Source organism: Larus michahellis, chromosome 8, assembly GCF_964199755.1.
Source record: "Larus michahellis chromosome 8, bLarMic1.1, whole genome shotgun sequence".
Lineage (NCBI taxonomy): Eukaryota > Metazoa > Chordata > Aves > Charadriiformes > Laridae > Larus > Larus michahellis.
Window position 1 is genome coordinate 56,145,983 of NC_133903.1, and position 24,434 is coordinate 56,170,416.

Genomic DNA, 24,434 nt, shown 5'->3' on the forward strand with positions numbered 1-24,434 from the left:
ATGTAATTTACAAATCAAATGTATATATTTGGACTTATATTTCTGTATATAATTGGACTTATTTCCTAGAGCAGCGATTCACTTTGCTCCTTGTCTTACTTTTGTAACATTCGCCCTCCCAAGGCGACGTTACCCCGGCCCTCCTGAGGGCCCAGGCCCAGCATGGCCATGCCCGGGCACCCAGCGGGGACCGAGGCGGCCCCAGACCCGGCTGGGGGACCTGAGGCACCGGGGGACACCCGGCACCAAGGGGAACCTGGCCCAGCGCGGCTCCTTTGGGAGGGAGCACCCTGCAGCAGGGCCCCGCTCTGCCTGTGTGGGGCCCGCGGCCCGGCCCGGCCCGGCCCGGCGCGGCGCGGCGCGGCCCCGGGTCGCGGCAAGGCCCCGCCGGCAGGCCCGGCCCGGGCACCCCGGACAGAGGACGCCCGGGGCAGAGGAGAGGACACCCGGGGGCGGGCCGCCGTGTAGGCTGCGGAGCCGCCCCGAGAGGCGGGCCCGGCCCGGACGGCTGAGCGGCGGCTGCCCGAGTAAGGGTCGGCGGGGTTGCGGGGCAGGCCGCGGCGGGCGCGGGGAGGGCAGGGGAAACAGCGGTGGGCTGGCGGGCCGAGGCGCACGCCGGGGAGCCCCGCCGGAGGGCCCGCGGCTCCGTCCCCGCCTCCGCTCGGCCCGGCTGGGCCCGCTCCTGGCGGCTCCTCCCGCCCGGCTGGGCCCGCTGTCGGCCCGGCAGGGCCTGCTCCCGGTCCTTCTCCCGTCCCGCTCGGCCCGGCTGGGCCCGCTCCGGTCCCTCTCGGCCCCGCAGGCCCGGCTGGGCCCGCTCCCGGTCCTTCTGCCACCCCGGCTTGGCCCCGCGGGACTTCGGGGAGCCGCCGCCGCTTCAGCCGTCTCCCCACCCCGGGCAGGGCGGGAAGCCGGGGTGTTCCCTCACGACCCGGGGCCTGAGGTGCAGTGCCTGTTTCGCCTCGTCAGCCGAGGGAATCTGAATTTTAAATTATTTTTTTTTTTTTTTTTTTTATTTGGCAATAAATGGTGTTTCTTCTCCCTTCAGCCCTCAGGGTCATGTGGAACACTGTGGCTTTGTGCTCCCTTGGCAGGCGGCCCCCCAAGGCCGCGTCTCCACTGCTCCCAAGGTTACAAACCTTAAATCGCGTGTTCGAAAGAAAGTATAAGGATTTGTGTCACGGTAAAGAGCCAGCACACGTACTGCAGAATCAGGGGTTGAAATGGACACGCGACATGCTTCCCTGCCGTTTAGTAAGTAATAAAGCAAAATATAGACGGTATGCCAAAACTTACCCTGTTTTAGATGGACGTATCCTGTCTGTGTATCGACATGTGTTTGAAGAGAATTTAAGGAACAGTGAGGCTGTTATTAAAAGGTAATAAACTGTTTTTGTGGTGTTTTAAAAATGTTGCTACTCGTGAGGCGATGTGGGAGTTACTTACGGGCACTTTTAGGAACTTTTTAACAGGAAGAATGCTAATTAGAAAGTCCAAACATTAAAAAATAAAAAAAGCTCTTTTTCTTACCAAACCGTTTTGAAGCTTAGACTAGTTTCCTGGCTGCTCTTTTCTCGGACAGCTTCTCTGCAGAGTGAATTTTACAAGGGTCAGCACTTAAAAATTTCAGCCCCCAAAAGAGGTGCCTGAATGTCGACTGAAATGCCTAATTCTAGGTGCAGTCTGTATTTGAAATATTGCCATGTGACATTGTTTTTGCCTGTATTGCCAAGAAGTATTTTTTCCTAGACCTGTATACATTTTGTTTCGTGTTTGATTTTGAATGCGAAGACATAAACGGTGACTCACCCGTTTACAGATGCCTCCTGAAAAAGTAGACGACAGTTATTGCAATTGATCCTGAGTCACTGATAAAAGCAGGAAAATGTATTTTATGTGTTTGTCCTTAAAGATCAGATGGCAAAAATTCAAACGCCTTTGTTCAGAGGAGTGATACATGAGCTGGAAGCAAAGCTATGGCAAACGCACTGTGCCCTCCTGTGGTGGCATTTATGACATGATTAAAAATCCTTAGCTTGTTTCTCCTGAGGCTTTTTCAATCTCTACCGTCTGCAGGAAGCCACAGTAGGATAAAGGAGTCACGTACAGAGTGGTCCGTAAACAGTTATGTCAAACAGTATTTTTAGTGAAAGATGCTGCATCTAGAATGTTTTATTTGAAATAAATGAAAAACCTGGTTTATCTAAGACCAAAATTATTTGAGCTACCACATTTGTTTACAGTTTATTGAATTCTTTACCTGTACTTCATGTTGCCCTGACAATAACATCCACTTCCTCTCTTGATTGTGGTGACACTGCAGTGTTCACTACTTCTAAAGTATATTTTTGATGCTGTAGACTGTGCGTTTCTTGAAGATTTAGTAATTTATTCTACTTGCCAGTTACTAATTTTTGTCAGGTAAACTTGTTGAGGGAAACTGAATCCCTTGACTGGATATTTATATTACTTCACTCTTTTGTTGCCTTGATTATACAGTTTTTGAACAATGAAACTAAAATGCTTGCTTTAAATAACATACCTTTGCTTTTTATTATACTTTGTAAGAAACAATAATCTGAAAATGTGGGTTCATCTTCATTCCCGTACCATTGATAGGAAAATTGTGCAATACATCTGAGTGCTATGTCCAATCTGCTACAGGGTAACTCGTAAGCAAAGGTGGTTTTCGTTAACTGAAACTTTGTTTCTTAACTCAGATATTCAGAATTGCTAGAGACGGTCAGTAAAGGAGGGGGAGAAAATGCCATCTTGCGTCATACGCAGCGAAACAAGAAGCTGTTTGTTCGTGAGCGCCTGAAGTTGCTACTCGATGATGAGCCTTTTCTTGAGCTGTCTCCGCTGGCAGGCCTCAGTTTGCCATATGGGGATGTCCCTGCTGCTGGGTGCCTTACTGGTAATTGCTAACAAATGTGATATTAGATGTAATGGGAAATTGATCAAGTTTGTTTGTTTCATTGCTCTTGTCTTTAAATATGATGGATATGGGTTGAGGGTATTGTTTTGAGCAGCCCAGGTTGGAGACGCAGCTCAGAAGGAAGAAGGATTTTGAACCAACGTGATCCTTAATATAATTTGAGAGGTGGTGGTCGGGTGCGGTCACGGGTAGGTGATCGTAGGCAGCGTACATTAGTTGTAGACCGTATGTGCTGCACACCTTCCCAGAGCAACCAGCCTTGCTCACTGAAGGTAAGGGGTTTGTTCTTACTGGGAGAGGAAACAGGATACATGTAATCAGGTTTATGGAATATTTTACTATCTATCTTAAGAGTGTGCTTTCCTAGGAAAGGTGAACATCAGTCCTATCCAGTAGCAGCATGAAAGAGTTCAGCCACTGCTGTATTATTCTTCTGCGATTTTTGCTGGGAAAGCTGTGAGAAACCTTTAAAGAGAAAAAGTTCTTTCATTTCTTCTAGATGTAGTAATTTATTCTACTTATCAGTTATTAATTTTTGTCTCAAAAAATTTAGGATGATGTGTCAAATAACATGGCAAAGGAAAGGGGACCAAGTTACTGTGAGATACGGGAGCTGCGACATTTCTTTTGTAACATTTTTCAACTTATAGAGAAGTCTCTCACTTCATTGTGTTTTGAAGAGCAGTTCCAGTTTAAAAAGTAACTAGATGATTAGAGTATAAAATCCTATCTTTTGTCACAGATTGTTACGTTTTTCAGTTTTACGTAGGTAATTTTTAATTGCCTTCCCTGTTATCTCAAGAGTTGTAGGCCAAACTATGTATTTTTTTCTCTTCTATTGTCACCAGGAGTAAGTAAGTTTATTTCAAGTTCTGTCTTCTGTCATTAAGGCTTTTTTTTAAATGTCATTGTCTTTCAGCTTGTTATTCCAGAGAAGAGCTATAGATTTCTTCACTGTGTGGTATTTCCAACTTATATTGCAGAAGAATCCAACCAAAAGAACATCCTCGCTATAATTTGTCCCCCTTGTTTCCTCTGTGGTATTTTAGAGAGTCCTGATAAGTGTCTGTGGTACCACTTACAGGAATTGGCAAAATCTGTGGGGTCTGGTGTGTCTTCACGGCAAATGATGCAACGGTGAAAGGAGGAACTATTTATCCCATTGGAGTAAAGAAACAATTAAGAGCTCAAGAAATAGCCCTGCAGAACAGACTGTGTTCTGTGTACCTGGTTGACAGCGGGGGAGCATTCCTACCGCTACAGGTAATGCCGGAACCCGTTCACAGAAGAAAATACCTATGTTTATCTTAGTCATATTAATTTTTAGCAGTAAACCTCAGATTTATGTTTTGTTTTCTTGGCTGGCTGACTTTCATTCTCTGTTATACTTAAATTGAGTTTTGTCCACAAATCAGAGTGCAGGCCGTGATTTGAAGATATGTAACGGTGGTGATCACTTTGGCTAATCTTGCATCTAATCAGAGTTCAGAAACTTGAATATGAGTTGGGGGGGACAAAGTGCTGAGCAAGCATGGGTATTCCTCAGTGTGCTGAAATGCTTTAATATCTTTAATAAATTAGTATGTTGTTTGAGGTTTCTGTTTTAAACTTCAGAATCTATAAAATTACTCTGTATTTTATTGTAACGTTTGTGATAGTAATGCAGTAACCTCCATGGCCTTTAAAAATGTAGTTTTGGAAATTCTTACTGTAAAAGGAGAATTTGCAGAGGTCCAGAGGTCGTGTTATCACAGAGACTATAGTAGTTCCTTCTGCAGACTGAAAGCAAACATATAGAAAAAGTTTTTGCCTGACTTAAGGAATTGTATCAAAAACTAAGTAAAAAGGCAAACTGTGTTGAAGTCATTTCACAGATGAAGTATGAACATAAGCTTCCACTTCTCCATATTTATAGTGTCAGTTTATGTTTCACAAAAAATTGCGGAACTTACCTCTGTTTTTGAAACACATGGGTGTTTTTGTGGAATTGGACAGTGCATAAGGGGAATAAATAGTGTAGCAAATGCTGTGTATGAAACCTTCAGCCATGATTGTTAGTGGTGACCTTCCCAGAGGTGGTTACAATGCGTTTGTGAATGAATGGAGTGAAGAGGAAGCGTTGACTTTTGTAGTTAATATTGAAACTCTCTCTGTGTTTTCTCTGTAATGTCAGTCAGAGCTGTTTCCCGACAAGTTGCACGGCGGCAGAGTTTTCTACAATGAAGCAATAATGTCTGCCATGAGAATCCCTCAGGTACAGTGTCATTTGGAGTACAAGTAAGTGGAGTAGGTGTGATCAGTAGAGTTCTGAAAAAAGTTTTATTCTGATACAGATTCTAGGAACAACTCTCAAAAATGCAAAAAGTTTCCTAAAGCTCACCCTTTCTATTTGTGGGGAAGAGAGATTCAAATACTACCTCACATAACGGAACACTTCAGCCTTAAGGGGTCTGGAGCACAAGCTTTGTGAGGAGCAGCTGAGGGAGCTGGGGGTGTTCAGCCTGGAGAGAAGGGGGCTGAGGGGAGACCTTCTCGCTCTCTACAACTCCTTGAAAGGAGGGTGTAGCCACGGGGGATCAGTCTTTTCTCCCAAGGAACAGGCGATAGAACAAGAGGAGATGGCCTCAAGTTGTGCCAGGGGAGGTTTAGATTGGATATTAGGAGAAATTTCTTCACGGAAAGCGTTATCAAGCCTTGGACCAGGCTGCCCGGGGCAGCGGTGGAGTCGCCATCCCTGGAGGGATTTAAAAGATGTGTAGATGTGGTGCTGAGGGACATGGGGTAGTGGTGGTTTTTGTCAGAGTTAGGTTGATGGTTGGACTCGATGATCTTAAAGGTCCCTTCCAGCCTGGGCGGTTCTGTGATTCTGAGTGTTTACCAGCTGATGGTGATGGAAAAGCATCAAATCGCTAGGTTATTTCAGAGTAAATATTGAATTCTCTCGAAACCAGCTTTGTCGTTCATGCTGGTATTTACATGTGCAGTTCATTGTTCCCCAGGCTGCAGTTTAGTCTCTTGAATGTTTCTGAAATGTAATGGTTTTGCCTTTCCGTCCTCCCCTCTACAGCATCTTGGTTTGTTTTGGTTCCTGTGTCCTTCAGGTGGCAGTGGTGTGCGGCTCCTGTGTGGCTGGAGGTGCCTACTTGCCAACCATGGCAGAAGAAGCTGTGATCATAGATAAAATCGGTACACTGTTCCTTGCTGGCCCACCTCTGGTGAAAGCTGCTACAGGAGAAGATGTCTGTCCCGAGGACCTAGGAGGAGCCAGACTTCACTCTAAGTATGTGAAATAATTCTCAAAAATAGCAGAGAATTCAGCATACCTAGCTTTAAAGAAACTAATTTTATATTAAATTATTGTGACTGAAGCTACTCCCGTGACAGGATACAATGTGATCCTCAAGGACTGAAAAACATGTAGTGAAAAAACCTGGTAGAAACGATACATGAATTATTATAAAGGTTGGTGGTATTCAGTTATATATGTGGGAGTATCACGGGGCTAGATATAACTCTTTGAAATGAAAAAAGTAACGTGGCTTTGTAATTTCAGTTTTACTGCTGTCCACAGGAACTTTCCACTTCCACCGTGTGTATATATATATACACACACACACACTGATAGAAATCTCACATAAGTACAGAGGTCAGGATAAGGGCCGAAAGTGGAACCTGTTATTATGCTGTTTGCTTTCTGTCTCAGTTATGGGTGTTTTGTTAGATCAGCCAAATGGAAGTAAAATTAAGTGATGTTTTGGGGTGAAGCAGGGACTGCACAGATCTAGATTTGGTTCCCCATTCTTCCATATGCTTTCTAACAACTTCAGGCAAGCCAGTTCCTCTGTGCCTCACAGGGACCAGCTATAGAAGAGGGATGGTATTAAGTTACTATAATCAGTTACTGTCTTTATATCTGGGCTGGAAGTGTTTATTTTGAAATAATTTTTGAAGTTTGTTTTCCCTATATTATATTGTTTGCAAACACATCATCATGAAAATAAATTCAAAAGTCTTTCTTTAATACAGCTAAACTCAAAAGTCCCAGGGAAGAAATCCTTACTGTGACTTTGGTTTGGGGTTGGATTGCACAAAAATTCCAGTGACTTACTGCTTTCAGCTCATTCATACAAGAACAAAATCACACAATATTTTCAAGGAGTTTGGAGAGTCACAGCACGGGTTAAAGTTTTTCCTTTAGTTTGGGTTTTCTATCAGAATTCAGTTTTCATTAATTCAGTACTGATTAACGTTGCTCTCTCTCCTAGAGTCAGTGGCTGTAGTGACCATTTTGCATCTTCAGAAAAGGAAGCCTATGAATGTATTCGGAACGTTATCTCAACGTTAAATTATGATCCGCTGCCAGAGGAGGTCGTAGAGCACGACAGCCCCCTGTTTAGTTCTGATGAGCTCTTGGGACTGGCACCGCGAGATTATAGGTGTACTCTTCCTGTGAAACTGGTAAGGTGACAGATACCGTGTTCCTTTGTCCGTTCACTCTGCTCTATCTCGTAGCTCCAGATTAACAGGCAACAGGCTGCTCCCTCTTGGAGAATCCTGATGGACCTGAGATATTCTATATTATTACCTAATCAGTTGCCAAACTGTCTTGAGTCTGCAACAAAGCAAAATGGCAAAAATTCTGCAGAATTATAGAAAATATTTAAGCTGAAAACCTGCTAGAGATAAGATCGTTACAGATGATGCCAGTGGATCCCCACCTGTCTCCAGGCACTGTTTGAGGTGCTGTTATGTCAGTATGTCTTGTACTCTGTTTCCTGCCTTGAGAAAGTGCATCCCTTTAGTGTCCTGTTTTCCCTTCTCCCTGCCTTTTTTTTTCCCCAAATAGTCAAGACTCTATTTTGTAACTTACATGCCTAATGAAAATACTGACTGAAAAAACAGCAAAGCTCAAATTAAACTTGTTTGAAGTTGGGACAGGTGCTAATACGTAAGCAGAGACATGCAGAGCTGCCCACGCTATTTTCATTGCGTTGTTCTAGAAGAGATTAAATCTGCAAGGATGTGAATCCAGTATCTTTTCCAGGGGTAATTCCTGCAGCTAAGGTGATTGACTGTAGATAGCAGTGTGGCTTTGAAGGCAGCTATTAAACAGTGTTTGTAAAAAGGCAGAGCGATACGCTGCTGAGTATTTCCTGTGCACACAAACTGTAACTGCACACGCTGGGATTTTTGTACAACATTTTGATGCACATCAACAACTGTGCTGGGTAACTTGGAAATAATTTTGGAGTTGAACTTTGGCTCAAAATACACCATTGGTAATCAAACATAAACATAAATCCGATGGTTTGCGCATACTGAGTATTTAGCGGAGTGTAAGACATAAAAAGGCCTCTGTGCTCATTTAGGTTGGCTTCTTGCAGGTCTCCTTACTATTTGAACAGAGCATATCTTTTAGCAGAACTATCCTATTTTCACTTAAATTTCTGTAGTAAAGACTACATTTCTTTGCAGATTCTGAGCCGTCTGATGGATGGAAGCAGGTTCCAGGAATTCAAGGCTAATTATGGAACAACATTAGTAACAGGATTCGGACACGTGGAAGGGTAAGGCTGTAAGATTTCACTATCAAAATGTATGGTCATATTTGTCTCAATAGCTTTCATATCATCACCGGGTTTTATGGTATTCCAATAGCAATGTTTATGGAGTTCTGAATCCGCCAGGAATTGATAATAAAATACTTCTAGAAAGCCTGATCTCCTGTCTCTGAGCTCCGAATTCATCATGTCTTGGGCCAATAGCAGCAGAGAACGATTACAAATGAATGGCTTACCTGACTTTGAAATTATTTGTTCCTGCACAGAAATTACTAGCCAGACAGTTGGAACATTGAAGTCTCAGCAGATTCCTTAAGAAATAAGAAACAGCATCTTCAAAAGTGTTCCTTCCCAAACTGAGTTGAAAGCTATCGTCCCTTATCCCACGGGATGGAGATGGGATAATACCCATACAATAAAACCTTGCATAATTCAGATCAGACTGTATTATTAACACATCCGTGAAGCATACAACACTCCAGTCAAATCATATTAGAAAAAAAAGGTAGTAAAAAATACTTTTTTGAGCCTTTAGGTTGAAAGTATAGATTTTTCAGATCGAGTGTTATGTTGTGTGTTTCAGGAATTAGAGAGAGCCCAGAGTCCTGTCCCCTTGTGTGTTTTCTTGCAGTGTAAACCCTGGTCAGGTCAGCTATAGCTTTACCCGCCCTCTGGGCATTAATCCACGTTAATTCCTCCGTGCTTCGCATATCAGGAGTGCTCTAAGTCTTGTTTATGAAGGTCCTTGAATGAAATGACACATGTAACTGCATCCTTTTACATTCTGAATTTACGGATGTTTATGTTTCCATCCTTTAGAACATTGCAAGCTACAGTTTCATAATTTCTGTGGTTCAAAAGTGAAAATGTTTACGTGCCTGTTTTGTAGGCACTTGGTGGGGGTCGTGGCTAACAACGGGGAGCTGTCTCATGATGCTTCTCTCAAGGGCAGCCACTTCGTTCAGCTCTGCAGTCAGCGCAGCATTCCCATCCTCTTCTTCCAAAACACTGCTCCTCATACAGCACAGCCAGCCAGCATCTCGCAGGTAGGGCATTTTCAGCTCCATATGCTTAATTCAAGTAATGCCTTGTTTTAAGATTACATTTTGCAGCTCTGAGGAGAAGGACCTGGGGGTCCTGGTAGACAGCAAATTATCCATGAGCCAGCAGTGTGCCCTTGTCGCCAAGAAGGCCAATGGCATCCTGGGCTGCATAGGGAAGACTGTGGCCAGTAGGTCGAGGGAGGTCATTCTCCCCCTCTACTCTGCACTGGTGAGGCCACAATTGGAGTACTGCGTCCAGTTTTGGGCTCCCCAGTTCAAGAGGGACAGGGAACTACTGGAGCGAGTCCAGCGTAGGGCAACCAAGATGATTATGGGACTGGAGCATCTCCCTTATGAGGAAAGGCTGAAAGAGCTGGGACTCCTTAGCCTGGAGAAGAGAAGGTTGAGGGGGGACCTGATTAATGTTTACAAGTATCTAAAGGGTGGGTTTAAGGAGGATGGAGCCAGGCTCTTTTCAGTGGTTCCCAGCGACAGGACAAGGGGCAATGGGCACAAGCTAGAACATAGGAAGTTCCGTTCAAATACACGGAAAAACTTCTTTACAGTGAGGGTGACAGAGCCCTGGAACAGGCTGCCCAGGGAGGGTGTGGAGTCCCCTTCTCTGGAGATTTTCAAGACCCGCCTGGATGCAGCCCTGAGTGACGTGCTCTGGGCAATCCTGCTCTAGCAGGGGAGTTGGACTAGATGATCTCTAGAGGTCCCTTCCAACTCTAAAGATTCCGTGATTTTGAAAATTATTAATTGTTAGGAAAAGAATTTTTTTAAATCAAGAAACTTCATAACTACTCTCTTCTTAAGTCTTCCCACTAGCGTTCTCACTTTATTCTAAATTTAAGCAGGCCTCTGTGCTTATCTAAAACGTCTGATACCCGGTCCAGCTGGCACGCAAGCTGTAAAACTTGGAATTTATTTGCTAATGCCTGGGAGAGGAAGGGTTGCTCAGTATTGTAGGTTTTTGCCCAGTGGTTATAATTGTTTTGCTGATTTACATAGTAAAATAAGTGCATAGCGGGCTACGGGTAGGTAATGCTGCTCTCTTACTGTTGTGGAAGAAATGATCATACAGAATTGTAAAGAAATAAATGTTTTAGAAATACAAGTATGGTGGGAGTGGAGGGAATCTCGAAGAAAGATTTAAAGGATCTAAAATCTTTACTTTCATTTCAGGCAGAGGCTCACTCCAACAGATTAAAAGCCCAGGCCTCCATGATGGCTGCTGTTGCTTGTGCGGCTGTTCCCAAAATAACCATTGTAATCGGTGGCTGTTATGGGAACGAAAGTTATGTTATGGTACGGTACGGGTAGCATATGTGTTATGGTACGGTACGGGTAGCGTAAGCGTTAAGGGGTTTGGTAATAGACTTTTTACACTTTACCAAGATTTCACAGCACTTCATTTTTAAAACAGTCAGCTGTTGTTACAGACATTTAACTCAATTTATTATTTTAACTACTTTTAAGTGCATCACAAGATGTGATTACAGAAAGTTTGGTCTGCATCTAAGAACCTAGAGCCAGTTCTTAAAAAAAAAAAAAAAAAAAAAAAAAGAACAGGATATCTACAAGTGTCCCTGCTCGGGGCTAATCCTGCCTTTTTCTCAGCACATGCTGTTTGGTTTTAGTGATCAAGGAGCGCGTCTCCTTCAGTTGTGCTGTTCACGCTGCTGGTAAGTGCAGCAGGGCTGCTCCGTTGCTCAAAATTAAACATATAAGTGCTTGGAGGGAAAATGAAATAATAAAATCTTGAAGGCAGCGAGGATGGTGATGGTGTCTGAACTGATACAGGAGCCGCAGCTGTAACGGTAACGGAGCTGTATCATTCATGCTTTCCAAATTAAACTGTATTACATTCTGCCTTAAACTTGACCGTGTCATCCTACAGCCATCTTTTTGCCATTCATTTCAGTGAGTTTGTAACATGCGTTTTTTTTTTGTAGTGCGGGAGATCGTTCAGTCCAAACTTCCTGTTCTTGTGGCCTAACGCAAGAGTTGCTCTTGTGGATCCAAGACATTTCTCCACAGTCCCACAGGCTGGGGACAGTGACTGTACAGGAGATGAATCAGAGCTAAAACATCTGAAAGAAAAGTAAGGACGTGAAACATAAACCCTTGCAGTTACACTGGGGTTTAATTAGTTAAATTACCTAATTTTGTTCATCTTACAGATCAACACATCCCAAACAAACGAAGCAAACCTGAATCTACTGAAAGATATTTTAAATTTCCATGTAATCCCCTGTCTGCTCTTGGGATCTTCTCAAGGAAACACAAATGTTTGACTTGAAAAACTCAACAACAACAAAACCAACCCCGAAACCATACAACCCAAAATCCAGATACTCTGCTGTATGTTCAACAAGGGCAATCTTCTGAACGTGGAGGATTGTCTATACTGCAGAATGATCAGATCTGTTATGTATTATTTGCTGGATTCTAATTAATTTTAACAGTAGTAGTGCACATTCACTGGAGTTTGAAGTATATGCCTGTTTCATCTACGATTTTGTTTTACTGGCCTGATGTTTTTTATTACATTTTAGTGCTTTTAAGCGTGTTTAATACTCTGTCTTCTCCAGGCTAGAGGAAGAAAGCAGTGCATTTTACTCCTCTGCCAGACTCTGGGATGATGGTGTAATTCTACCTCAAAATACAAGAAAGGTAGGGGTTTTTTTACTTATATGTTCTTTCCAGTACATTTTATCCTTGCATCTCAAAAGGATCTTGCGGCGAACACGCGAGCCTATGACTCGCTCAAGGTCAGGGGCACACTGATTCCCCGAGCCGGGTCTCCCCCTTCTCACTCCCTTTTCTCTGGCATTTAGCTTTGCAGTTCCCACCTTTTCTCTTCCCCATTGGTCTATCCAAAAGGTTGCTGTTGAATTCTGGTTACTTGACTACAGCATTTCCTCACTGAACCTCTTAATTGACTTTACCATTTGATTCTATGTCCAAATCCTTTCTTTTTCAGTCTTGCATAACGACCTGTATCTTCACTCTTAAGTTCAGGCTCTTCACTGTTCACATTGTTTCCCTTCTTTTGTCCGAGGATGTTCCTTTCTGCTGTTTTCTCTTGCTGCTTAAAATTTGCTGCTTGCATTTGGGATGCCCCACAACCCCTTTTTATTTATTTTATAAGTTGGCAGACAGCCACTCCATTAGATTCTTTCTGAAAGCTGCCGCCTTTGTTCCTTTATTTTTCCTTTTATATTGTTTATTAGCAATACTTAAAATGTCCTTTGCGCTTCTGAAGCTTGTTTACTTAAAGATGACAAATACAGCCTGCTATCAATTAATCCTTCTAAATAAGGAACACATTTATGGTAGTACACAGAAGTTAAATATTTTCTGTGGAGTTTATGGGAACTTTGATCATAGGAGAGCACCGAGAAGTATTTTCTAGTACTAGAGCCCCAAGGCTACCTCTCTCCAGGAGCTACACGTGAAATGAAGTATTGTTACTCTCCGGTGATTTTCACCAGCACACTAAAATTCACATTTGCATGTTTAGCTGTTTTTTACAATATCGTTCTGCTACTTTATCCCGGTTCTTGCCAATAGGTGGAATTTATGTTTAGCTGTCTGAACTGACAGCAAGTGCTCGCTCAGATCCGTAATGTGCTGGGTTTTCAATAGGCTTTAATTTAAAAGCTAATGTGTGCTCCAGGAGCAGTGGGACGTGCACGGTGAAATTAGGAAAATGCTTACCGTGACTCTTCATTTCCAACAAGATACACCAAAGGTTTTGGCAAAGGAGACCATTATGTATGCTCCATATGATAAAAGTTAACAAAATCGTAATGGAGAATTATCTTGTTTTTAAAGCCCAAAACCAGTTTTGGATTTTCAGTCCCTGTAGTCACAAGACAAAATGACGTCTTAGAAAAAGATGGATGCGGAAGAGCAGGATGTTCTGCTAATTTTTTATATGCGATTGGGAATCGTAGGAGAATAGCTGTGTAATAGCAGAAATGGATTGGCACGTAATAGATTGTCATTGGAGTTTTACAGCAAAATAGCTTCCCAGTGTTCCAAAAATAATTCTCTTGGCACCACAGTGACTTTAAACCGGTTTAGTGGCCTCTGGGTGCAGTGCATAAACTTTGGGAGCCCGAGGAGATTTTTTCCGTGACATTTCCCCTGCCCCAGTGGTGCTTTACACTGCTCTCCATTTCCCCTAATGCTACAGCTGACACCTCTTTGTTTTAAATGTTTGTTATTTTGCAAAAAAGTAAGAACAAATGCGTTACGGAATGAGTGCAGAACTAGTAAGTTTTACTAGTTTCTTGTTTCAGAGGCCCGTTGCTTATATTGTCTTTTGTTTTTAACTAGGTAATTGCACAGTGCTTGGAGATTACAGAACAGCAGAAGTACCAGGCCGTGTCTCCGTGCCAGTATCCCGTCATCAGGATGTGACTGCGCCCGGCTTCAAATAACCAGCCTTCTCGAGGTAGCACCCCCCGCTGGAAGTCTTTAATGTAAATGATTTTCTAATTCTTTGATACCGTTAATAAAAATGTTAAGCCATTGCAGATAAACAAGAATTCTGGGGTTTTAAATCTATTAGCTATTTTGAAACGTAGCCTCTTACTACAGTAGTTGAAAATTTATTTTCTTAAAAGGAAGGATTAAGCTGAGGGCCTAGAGCACTCTTAAGGAAACGAATTCATCCCAAGCCATAACAATTGCTTGATTTCTTTCATAGTCATGTTTTGGTATGAAATCCAGAAGTCAAGAAACTGCACTTGGGAAAGGTCCAGTCGGATTGCTCCGAGGATAATAAAGGAGTGACCAGGAGGTGATTTAAATCTGTGCTACTTCAGTATTACAGTACCTCGTCTCAAGGCACGTAACAGCACAGAGACTGTCCTACACCACGTTACCGTGGGTACAGGTACCGAGTTTACACGCGGCCGTTTCATGCATCTTTAACTCTGCTGCAGCCGCACAGTTTCGTTCTGTAAAAATGAAAAAAAAACTCCCTGCCCCAAACTTGTGTTGTTTTAACTGTACAAGCGTTCCTAGCACGGTACGTCTGGAAATCACGCCCAAGGGTGTATTTGAAAAATGCCTGGCTAAGTATTTTGAAGAGTCGTCAACAAAACTGAAGTGTGCAATCTTAATTAAGTAGCCGTACAAATAAAAAGCGATGTTGAAGGAATGTAGGTAGTTTGAGTGATGGTAAACAGAGACGGCACCTTTTGGGAGCTGGAAGAAGCCTAAGGCGCCACGTCGCAGGCAGCGGTCACGCTCTTTTGAAGAGTCCGTGGAACGTCACGGGAATGTTCACCTCCACTTCGGCCCTGGCGACCTCGCTCATGTCCTTGGCGTTGAGGATGAGGAGGTAGGCGGGCTTCGGCCCCGTGCCCGGGCTGATCACGATGCTCAGCACAACCCCTGGCAGGGACAACAACAACCGGCCTGTCCCGGGGGGCACGTGCTGTACCCGGCCCCGGGGCTGAGGGTGACCGCTCGCACCCCGCACACCCGTAAATCCCATTATTTTGCGTCATTATCAGTGCTGACATAGACTGAGGTTATTTATTTATTTCTCATATTATTTTAGGTTCTTGCTGCCATCAGCTTCCAGCCTGGGGTGCTGGGGCACATACCGAATTTCCGTTTAAAACTGGAAAATGTTTTTATTCTGAAGAACTATGAAAAGCTACTGCAGGGGCTGACAACAAGCATCGCTTACTGGGATAGATATCAAATTTGTCCATCAAGTTTTTCAACTTTATAAATTACTTTATAATTCTGCTTCTGAGGCTTAGTGTGACAAAAGGAACCGGCCTCAAGTTGCACCAGGGGAGGTTTAGGATGGTTAGGATATTAGGAAAAATTTTTACACTGAAAAGGTTGTTGAGAATTGGTCCAGGCTGCCCAGGGCAGTGGTGGAGTCGCCATCCCTGGAGGGATTGAAAAGCCGGGCAGACGTGGTGCTGAGGGACACGGGGTAGTGGGGGTTTGGCCAGTGTTGGGTTGATGGTTGGACTCGATGATCTTAAAGGTCCCCTCCAACCCAAGGAATTCTCTGACTCTATGATACCCGTTTCTGGGTCCCGGCAGCCCCGCGTGGAATGGGTGGGACACCCCAGCTCCTGGGTTGGTTGTTCGTTTGTGCACACTTGGGTCAGTCACTGCGGGACAACATGGGAACGACCCCACACCACGGTCCCTGACAGCATCTAACGCAGCCCTGGGGAAGGCGACAAACGTGAGCGTGGGGCTCGGTGTTGACTCAGCTTTCGGAGAGCTGAGCAGGGGCTGAACTCCCAGGGAGTGAGAGCCTTAAACACACTGCTAAAATGCACATTGCCGACTTCAGCTACGGAAGGCTTTCCTTAAAACCGTTTCAGTGGGACTGAAGCCCCCGCACAAGCACTTTGCTGAACAGGGAACAGATAATACGGAATTTGTTTCTGTATGAGCCAGTGAGAGTTTGCTCTTTAATTCAGCAGAGCCAAGACTCCTCCCAGCTTCACATAATCCTGTTTTGGAGATGGGGAATTCAGGGAATAAGCGGGCACCCTCTCAGGCCAAGCGCTGCCGCTCACCTTCCAAAGCAGGTACAGGGCTGGGGGTGCGCGAAGGAACACGTACAGCGCTTGGCAGGGGTACAACTATGTGTCCTCGAGTGACAAAGCCGAGGAGGACGGGTTAGGAACAGAAAACACGCTTGGTTTAAGAGAGGCTTAAAGTTTACAAAGTTCTGCCACCTTGAAAATTGCAAGGAAATGAGGACGACAGCTCGTCTGAACCTAGAGGGTCTTTCTCCTCCTCTGTTTTCATTCAGCCTTAGTTTTCCTACATTCTCAAACTTCCCACCAGCGTTAGAACAATCGTGGCTGGGAGCTGCCCGTGGGCTCTGCTCGCGCCCGGCCCCGGCACAGCCTTGCCGGCAGACCCCGGGGCCAGCGGACACGAGCTTTTCAAATCACCGTGCCCTCAACCAAAAAAAGTAAAAAAATCAGTATTACCATCATCTTCCTCCAGGGCATCCGGATGGGAAACGAAGATCGGCTCCGAGGGGTACGAATCCGGCTCCTGCCACACCCAGGTCTCCTTCGTTTTAACATTCAGCTTGCAAAGCTAAAGGAGGGGAAAAAAAAAAAACAAGAAAAAAAAAAATCCATCTTAGAAATACTCTTTTCTTGTCCTTAAAGTAAAAGCTGATGGGAAAGACGCGCCCGTTTCTGTTGATAGTTACCCTGTCTGGCACAAAGTGATTCAGCCCCAGCCCGTAGGTATAGGTGTAAGGTTTCCCACAGTATTTCTTGTAATTGATCTGTGGAAATTCAAAGGCTACAATAAAAAAAGAAATATACACAGTGAGGATTAGCGGGACGGGGAGAGCAGGGGGTGCTGGCGTTGCCGCTGGCTGTGCTTCGGGGTCGTCGTCTTACCGTGGCGCGGCCCCGAGAAAATAACTTCTGGCTCCAGCCAGATGGTCTCGTCGCTGCGCAGGGTGGCCGTGGCTGTCGTGTAGGGCAGCGTGACCAAGTTCTTGCCCGTGTCGGCCTGGGACAAAGAAAAATACCCAAAAGAATGAATAAAAGTACCCAGGAGAGCGCATGAATACGCTCGGCCATGGCTGCTCCTTCCATTTTCCGGGTTAGCGATAGCGCAGCAGGAGCGCCTGCTGCTAAAGCGCCCTGCGCGTCAGCCTGCCCCGCGCTCAGGGACACCGGCACAGCTTGTGTCCCCTCCTCAAAACAGTCAGAGGTTTTAATTAGGCACCGCCACGTGGGCTTCCTCTCTTTGCTTGATTGCCCACGCAAGCGGAGGTGCCCGTGAGCCTCGCAGCTCCGAAAGCCGCTCGGGTGACCCGCATCCCCCGCTGCCCCCCAGGCTCTCATTTGAACAGTAACACAGGGGAAATAAAATAGAATAATGCTGACCAGGATAAAGAAAATAAGAGAGTTTCTCTGAAGACCCATACTTTAAGTTCCCCTCCCCCATTAGAATGTTTAATTTGAATTGAATGGGGTCAGGCAGAGCCCCAGCGACGCTGGGCCATCAGGAGCGGGGCAGACACCGGTGTCTCGGCCCCGCTGGCAGCGTCGGGGGCACGGCGCCGCGCCGGTACCTTGTCGATGTTGAGGGGCAGCACGTATCTGCGGGCTTCGGGCTGCGGGGCTTTCTCTGCCTGACGCTTCACTTCATCCCAGTTTGCTCGCAGGTTGGCCAAGTAGAGGTAATTGTAAACAAACTCGAACCTGCACAAAAATGGGATCACGGACAGAAACAGAGATGTCATTTGCATGTCAGGGGATTCAAATGCAGATGGTTTTCCTCAAATTCAATGGAGTAAGACAAGTCCCAGCCCAGCTCCCTGGCAGAAGCGATCCGTGCCTGCGCACTGCGTCCCCTGCGAGGAAAATGTGCCTCTATGGCCAAGGCAGCCGATGGCATCCTGGGGTCCATTAAAATGAGCGTGGCCAGCAGGTCCAGGGAGGTCATCCTCCAACTCTGCTCTGCCCTGGGGAGGCCACATCTGCAGGGCTGTGTCCAGCTCTGGGCCCCCCAGTTCCAGAAGGACAGGGAACTGCTGGAGAGAGTCCAGCAGAGGCTACAGAGATGATGAAGGAACTGGAGTATCTCTGTGCTGGGCAAGGCGGAGAGCCCTGGGGCTGTTCCGCTGGAGAAGAGCAGGCTGAGAGGGATCTCATCGATGCTCGGCAAGAGCTAAAGGGCGGGGGGCAAGAGGATGGGGCCAGGCTCTTCTCAGCGGTGCCCGGGGACAGGACAAGGGGCAACGGGCACAAACTGGAACACGGGAAATTCCATCTCAACATGAGGAGGAACTTTCCTGTGAGGGTGGCAGAGCCCTGGCACAGGCTGCCCAGAGAGGTGTGGAGTCTCCGTCTCTGGAGACATCCCAACCCCGCCTGGACGCGTTCCTGTGCCACCTGCTCTGGGTGACCCTGGTCTGGCAGGGGGTGGGACCAGGTGATCTCCAGAGGCCCCTTCCAACCCCGACTATTCTGTCATCCTGTGAAAACTCAGCAACTGCTGGTTTTCGCCCCGAGCACGCTGGGGCAGCAGCCGGGACCCCTCAGCTCAGGACGTCCCAGCCACGCAGCCAACGCAGGGCTGGGCATCACCATTCGGTGACACATTTTTCTGGGTGAACACGCAAAGCAGCTTTCAAACCTCAGTCAGATCCTGCTTGTGGCAGCCTCAGGAGCCGAAACAGCATCAGCACGTGGATAGTCACTAAGGTTTATTAAAGATAAAAATCAAATTTTTCTTGGAAGATGTGTTTCAAACAGGCTCTCTGCACCTCTGGGTACTTTCCACCCTGTATAGTCTATGTGTCACCACGTGTGAGTATTTCGATGGGTTGGAGGGAGTCGGTGCAAGTGCCGCAGGCGATTCCAACAGGGATGGGACGTGCCAGCGCAGGACTCGTGTGTCTGGTGCTGGGGCTCTGCTGGCCCCCACCAGCTCGGCATCGCAAGACTCACCCCTTCCAGGTGCAGAGGTCAACGATCAGAAATCCGTTATCTTCGTAGGTGTTAATGTGATGGAAAAGGTTGAAGGCCGAGGTGCGGTATTTGACGTTGAGGAGCCTGCCTTTCTTTTTCTCTGCCACGTGAAGCCAGACCTGAAAAGCAAGCAGCTGCTTGGTGCAGGCTCAGAGAAATGGAGGAGAAACCAATACAATGGGTTTCCCAGCCCAGGGCTGGCTGCCCAGTCCAGCCCAGTTTGGTACGACCTGACGCTTACCCCCATGGTTTCGTTGGACTCGAAGCAGTCCATGTAGTTGGCTCCCCAGAGGCTCCAGGAGGAGAGGAACTTGAGGAGGTTGATTTTCACCGGCGTTTCAACAAACACGATGTAGTTCGAGGTGAGCCCAAAGCTGTTTGGAAACGTACGGGGAGAACACCAAGCTCACTGTAGTTCGTTTGGACAAAACCCACGCAGTAGTTCGTTTTAAGCACTGACTATAGCATACAAATCATCGCTTAAAACGACAGGGATATAAACATCCTGATTTTGGTAAATCACCTAATTTTAGCTGCTGATTACATGCAAGAACAAGTCCTTTGTGCCATTTCTGTAGAGCACCCAACGCCAGCGATGCTGCACACACAGACCCCACCTTTGTGCGCTTGCAGAACTAAAAGGGGACTCTGTGAGCATCCACTTGCTTCTCTAAGCAGCTGCTTTGCCATGGGGACACGCTGGTGGCAACCGGGAGCAGCGTCTCTCTTGTCACCAGACCTGCATTGTCAGGCTACCGGCCCCGGGAAGCCTCACCTGTGAACGTAAGAGGGCTTAAACCTGTCGCTGCAGGGGAACTGCACCACCACCTCCGACTTGTTCATCGGGTCTTCCTTGTCTGGAACGGGAATAGAATCACAGAATCGTGTTGGTTGGAAGGGGCCTCTCAGATCATTGAGTCCAACCATCAACCCAACACTGACAAGTCACCACCACCCCACGTCCCTCAGCACCACGTCTGCCCGGCTTTTCAACCCCTCCAGGGATGGCGACTCCACCACTGCCCTGGGCAGCCTGGGCCAAGGCTTGACAACCCTTTTGGTGGAGAAATTTCCCCCAATATCCATCCTAAACCTCCCCTGGCACAACTTGAGGCCGTTTCCTCTTGTCCCATGGCCTGTTCCCTGGGAGAAGAGCCCGACCCTCCGGCTACCCCCTCCTTTCAGGGAGCTGCAGAGAGCGAGAAGCTGGTGGGTTCCGGTGGCTCTCCCCAGGCTTACTTGGGCTGTATTTGTAATATTTGCCCAGCAAACACAAAGGCAGTTCATGATTTAGAAGCCACTTTAAAGTGTTTTAAAAGATAACATTTCTGTTCCTTAAAAAAGCAAATATAATCTAAAGATGATTAAAAAAAAAAAAAGTAACTCGACGACAAAACTCATTTGAAGGATTAAAAAAAAAAAATTATTTACGGGACCAGATTTTCTCGGTTCACTCAGAGGTGGGATTAACTGACCTGCCTGAAGCGGAGGGATCCGTATGATGTTATAGGCGAGCGAAAAGTTCTTTCCAAAGCAATTACCGATGTTGTAAACCGTCCCGTCGTTTTCAATGTGGGGATGAGCCGTCGCCCCGTTGACGGACACATATTTGCAGAGATCCACCTGGAGGAGAAGATGCAGAAAGTCAGGAGCTTTCTTGGCAGGAGACGGGGGGTCACCGTCTCCGTGAGGCATCGCAGGTCAGTGAGTCCTCACTCCAGACATGCAAAGTTCTTCTCTAAGCCCAAATCACCGAGAAAAACAGCAAAGGCAAGCACTTTGAGAGGGTCAGGCGAGCTGACACAGTTGCAAGGAGAGGTTTGGGGTCCTGGAGTCTGAAAGGAGAGGCTCCACAGGCTGGACATTGGTAACACAGCAAAGAAAAACGTCAGAACACGTCTTCTGTGTCACATACAGCTCCGCAGCGTAATGCCGCTCAGCTCCGACGGTGAGGCCACAGCTGGAATACTGTGTCCGGTTCTGGGCTCCCCAGTTCAAGAGAGACAGGGAACTGCCGGAGAGAGTCCAGCGCAGGGCAACAAAGATGATGGAGGGACTGGAGCATCTCCCTGATGAGGGAAGGCTGAGAGAGCTGGGACTCTTTAGGCTGGAGAAGAGAAGGCCGAGGGGAGACCTTATTACGGCATACAAGTATCTAAAGGGTGGGCTGAAGGAGGATGGTGCCAGACTCTTTTCAGTGGTTCCCAGTGACAGGACGAGGGGCAACGGGCACAAGCTGGAACATAGGAAGTTCCGATCAATATGAGAAAAAACTTCTTTACGGTGAGGGTGACGGAGCCCTGGAACAGGCTGCCCAGGGAGGGTGTGGGGTCCCTTCTCTGGAGACTCAAGACCCACCTGGACGCGGTCCTGAGTGATGTGCTCCGGGCAATCCTGCTTTGGCAGGGGAGTTGGACTAGGTGATCTCTAGAGGTCCCTTCCACCTCTGAAATTCCATGATTCCGTGAAATGAAGGCGGCAGCAAAGCCCTGGTAGGAGCCCTCCGGTTTCGGTCCCCTTTGGCCAGGCTGCGGCACAGCTCCGGTTGGCAAACCCCGACCCAAGCCCAACGGTACGGACCATGGACCCCCATCGCCTCCTGATTAAACGTTACTCAGAGCAGCAGCAGGTTCATTTACAAGCTCATTCCGACTCCGCTCTCATTAACCCTCGCAGCCGGCTCTTTCTCTGCGCCATCTCCCCAGCAAACCCCAACTCCCCCCTGCTTGGAAGAGGCTGGTATTGACCATTTTCATTTCATTTTTACTCCTCCACGTATTCAGGAGCTCAGTACAAAGACCCACCTGCTTAATTGTCTCTAACGTATCGGGGTTGATTTTGGTTATGAAGTTGGTCTCGGTACAGGCATAGTAATCCTCGCCCACGGGGTAGACGTTAACGAGGGCGTTATCAGTGACCTCCACACCTTTGAAGTAGGAGAAAAACCTGAGCAGAGAAAACGGACAGGCAGTCAGGGGCTTCTTGGAAGCGGAAGCACCGCAGGACATCGCTGCAACGCCGACAGCCCCACCGTACCTGGAAAAGATGTTCTTGCACGGGTCTGGGTACGCGTAGGTGCCGAATTCTGTGATCACGATCCTTTTCTCCGTCATCGCTCTCACGTACGCGTCAGTCCTGACAAACCTGGGCAGGGCAAGAAGGCACATGGCAGGTGTAGCCATGAAAAAAAGCAATGGGCTACGTGGTTATTGTACAAATGTTCTCGCGTTGAGCCTCATGAGACTTCTGAGAGCGCCGGGTCCCCGCAGCCTCGTGCAGCATCTGGAGCACGTGGGGTCCAGCACCCACCCCCCGGCGGGGACGGCCGGCGGAGAGCGCGAGCTGATGGGAAATACGGTGTTTTTGCTAAATATTCTGCACCAAACACCTGAAAGCTGACAGCTCGGCAGCTTCTAACGGAAAACGCACTCCAGTTTTCCGACAATGACGTCATTCTGTCACCGACTGCAGCTACGTCCAGCCCTCCCTCCCCTCCTCTTCCAGATGTTTTGTAATCTGTACAAAAAGTCGCATTTCTGCGCCCTATGAGTAAGTTTCAGTTATTTTCATCTGGTTTTAGTGATCTCACCGTTAGCGCTCTACCAATAACCGCACGGACTTGAAATAACCGGCGCCTCCCAGGTGCGGGGCAGCAGAGCCTGTCCCCAGCGCTTACAGCCGAGCAAACGCTTTGTCATTTATTTCTTTTTCCTTGGGAAATTGCCACGTACCTTCGGTGATAGGTGACGTGCCCCTCCTTGAAGTCGAACTTGTGGAGGAGCGCCTGGCCATCAAAGAGGTGATAGAAGGGCTCCGCGCCCACCTCGAACAAGCCGGGACCACATCTCAGGAGGCTTCCTCGCAGCCAGGTGGGAATCCTGCCTGCGGAAGACGCAGTGTTGGTTCGTGCGCAGCCCACGGTGGATCAGACCAAGTCATTTTGATTCCGTCAACAGAAAGAACAAAACTTTAAACTATTTAATTTTTTTTAAAACGTTCCTTAAACTTGGTTTTTAAACATGCATGAGCTCTTCCAACTATGCTTTTTTCTTTATCTACAGACCAACCAGACAAAGCTGTTGAGTATTGATATGTCTGAAGATCCCCCATCCAATCTGTCCTTCCTCTACCCCAAAACACGCCAGCCCTGTGCCATCCTTTACCTCCGACCCTCTCCAGCCCTTGTGAAGCCTCTGAGCTCTGGCGGCCACGAGCTCCCGAGCACAAGAGCCGGGCAGGAGGAGATCGGGGAGCCCCCACCAACCTGTGACGTGGGCGGTCACCGGCGAGGACAGCTCCTCCACGGTCTCAAAGAGCTTCTTGTACCCTCCAGCGGGATGCTCCACTCTGAAAGGACCAGCAGACCTGGGGTTAGCCCGGTTGTGGGATCACTTTGGAAACCCCCGGTGAGGGAGGGGGCTTTGTTTCTGGACGGATTGGTCCAGGACTTGTAAAATAACTTGAGAGATCAGGAGGGAGAAGGACCAGCTTCCATGGGGCAAAGGCTCCCAGGGCTCTGACCAGCTCCTGCAGCCGCCACGACCCATCCTGAGCACGCGGAGGAACAGGGAACGCCGAGGGGACAGCCCTGCGGGCAAACACCCTCGTCCAGGGGATGAATTCAGGATACCCTGAATCACCACGAAGCAAAATCCAACTCGTATCTCCCAGATCTTGGATAAGCATTTTTTTTTTTTTTTCCTTTTTCCTTTGAGTTTGAGCGCGCAGCTGAGAACTGTTTGTCAGGTTCCATCTACACCAGACACAGGGTGTGCGGGGCACTGTCCGTCCCCTCCGGAGTACGGACCATCCTCTGGTCCCCGGAGCCCAGCCTGTCCCCCCGGGGGCCAAAATCCCGCCTCGGCATGGGATGTACCAGCACGGACACCCCCAGAGACCCCCTCCTCAGACCCCCAGCCTCACAGCGCCCGCCGGCGATGGGCGATGCGCTCCTGGAGAGGAAAGCCCTCAGGAATACTCACTGGCTGTACATTTTCTCCCCGACGAAGGGCCTGAGGCTCCGGCAGCCAAGACGCAGCGAGAGCTGGGCGCTGGGTATTTATGGGGCACTGGGTATTTACGGGGCGCTGAGCCCCACCGAGGGGAGCCCCGCGCCGAAACCGCCCCCGCCAATGAGCCCACCCCGGGAACAGAGCCGGCTTTCACCGCTGAAATCCTCCCCGGGGCTTTGAGAGGTTTTTGTTTTGCCTTTCACACAAAAAAGGGCTTTGAATGTTTTTCTGAGACCTAAATTCTTCCCAAGCAGAAGTGATTACAATGGAGAAAAAAAAAAAAAAAACAAACAAAAACAACCCAACCCAGAAAGGAGTGAAACGGAGAGCGCTGGAGTCGCGCCGGGCGCTTGGCACGGCCGCTCGCTCCTCTC

The 24,434-nt window shown here is 47.5% G+C and overlaps 2 protein-coding genes across 7 annotated transcripts; one reads left to right on the plus strand and one right to left on the minus strand.

Annotated features, from left to right (window-relative positions):
- The first annotated feature begins 409 nt into the window (after positions 1-409).
- LOC141747076 (methylcrotonoyl-CoA carboxylase beta chain, mitochondrial-like) lies at positions 410-14,718 on the plus strand. Of its 6 annotated transcripts, none has more exons than XR_012588589.1 (14): positions 410-527; positions 1,046-1,376; positions 2,718-2,914; positions 4,020-4,198; positions 5,109-5,189; positions 6,037-6,215; positions 7,201-7,393; positions 8,411-8,502; positions 9,386-9,542; positions 10,728-10,850; positions 11,498-11,646; positions 12,137-12,218; positions 13,890-14,035; positions 14,263-14,718. XR_012588589.1 is itself a non-coding variant. In XM_074596689.1 (14 exons), the coding sequence occupies exons 2-13, from the start codon at positions 1,057-1,059 to the stop codon at positions 13,971-13,973; spliced, it is 1,836 nt and encodes a 611-aa protein (XP_074452790.1). In that variant the 5' UTR covers positions 410-527; positions 1,046-1,056; the 3' UTR covers positions 13,974-14,007; positions 14,263-14,718. The 6 variants fall into 6 exon arrangements, 4 of the variants coding, with proteins under 4 accessions (XP_074452790.1, XP_074452792.1, XP_074452789.1 ...); XM_074596689.1 differs by having other exon boundaries at positions 13,890-14,007; XM_074596691.1 differs by lacking the exons at positions 410-527; positions 14,263-14,718 and adding an exon at positions 560-940 and having other exon boundaries at positions 13,890-14,102.
- RPE65 (retinoid isomerohydrolase RPE65) lies at positions 10,981-24,434 on the minus strand. Its single transcript, XM_074596692.1, has 15 exons — positions 24,031-24,434; positions 23,313-23,395; positions 22,780-22,930; positions 22,085-22,192; positions 21,853-21,994; positions 20,524-20,671; positions 19,824-19,905; positions 19,290-19,422; positions 19,028-19,167; positions 17,647-17,776; positions 16,964-17,078; positions 16,768-16,862; positions 16,538-16,649; positions 14,756-14,954; positions 10,981-11,635 (listed from the first exon to the last, which is right to left on the minus strand). The coding sequence occupies exons 1-14, from the start codon at positions 24,039-24,041 to the stop codon at positions 14,803-14,805; spliced, it is 1,602 nt and encodes a 533-aa protein (XP_074452793.1). The 5' UTR covers positions 24,042-24,434; the 3' UTR covers positions 10,981-11,635; positions 14,756-14,802.

Bases quoted from the DNA above. Each gene is read 5' to 3' on its own strand.
- LOC141747076 (XM_074596688.1), top strand. From the start codon at position 1,024: ATGGTGTTTCTTCTCCCTTCAGCCCTCAGGGTCATGTGGAACACTGTG. The intron at 9,543-10,727 runs GTAGGGCATTTT...CTTTCATTTCAG, and splicing joins AGCCAGCCAGCATCTCGCAG to GCAGAGGCTCACTCCAACAG. The intron at 10,851-11,497 runs GTACGGTACGGG...TTTTTTTTGTAG, and splicing joins GGAACGAAAGTTATGTTATG to TGCGGGAGATCGTTCAGTCC.
- RPE65 (XM_074596692.1), bottom strand. The intron at 16,863-16,963 runs GTAAGACGACGA...TTTTTATTGTAG, and splicing joins TTTCTCGGGGCCGCGCCACG to CCTTTGAATTTCCACAGATC. The intron at 16,650-16,767 runs GTAACTATCAAC...CCCCTCCTTTAG, and splicing joins ATCACTTTGTGCCAGACAGG to CTTTGCAAGCTGAATGTTAA.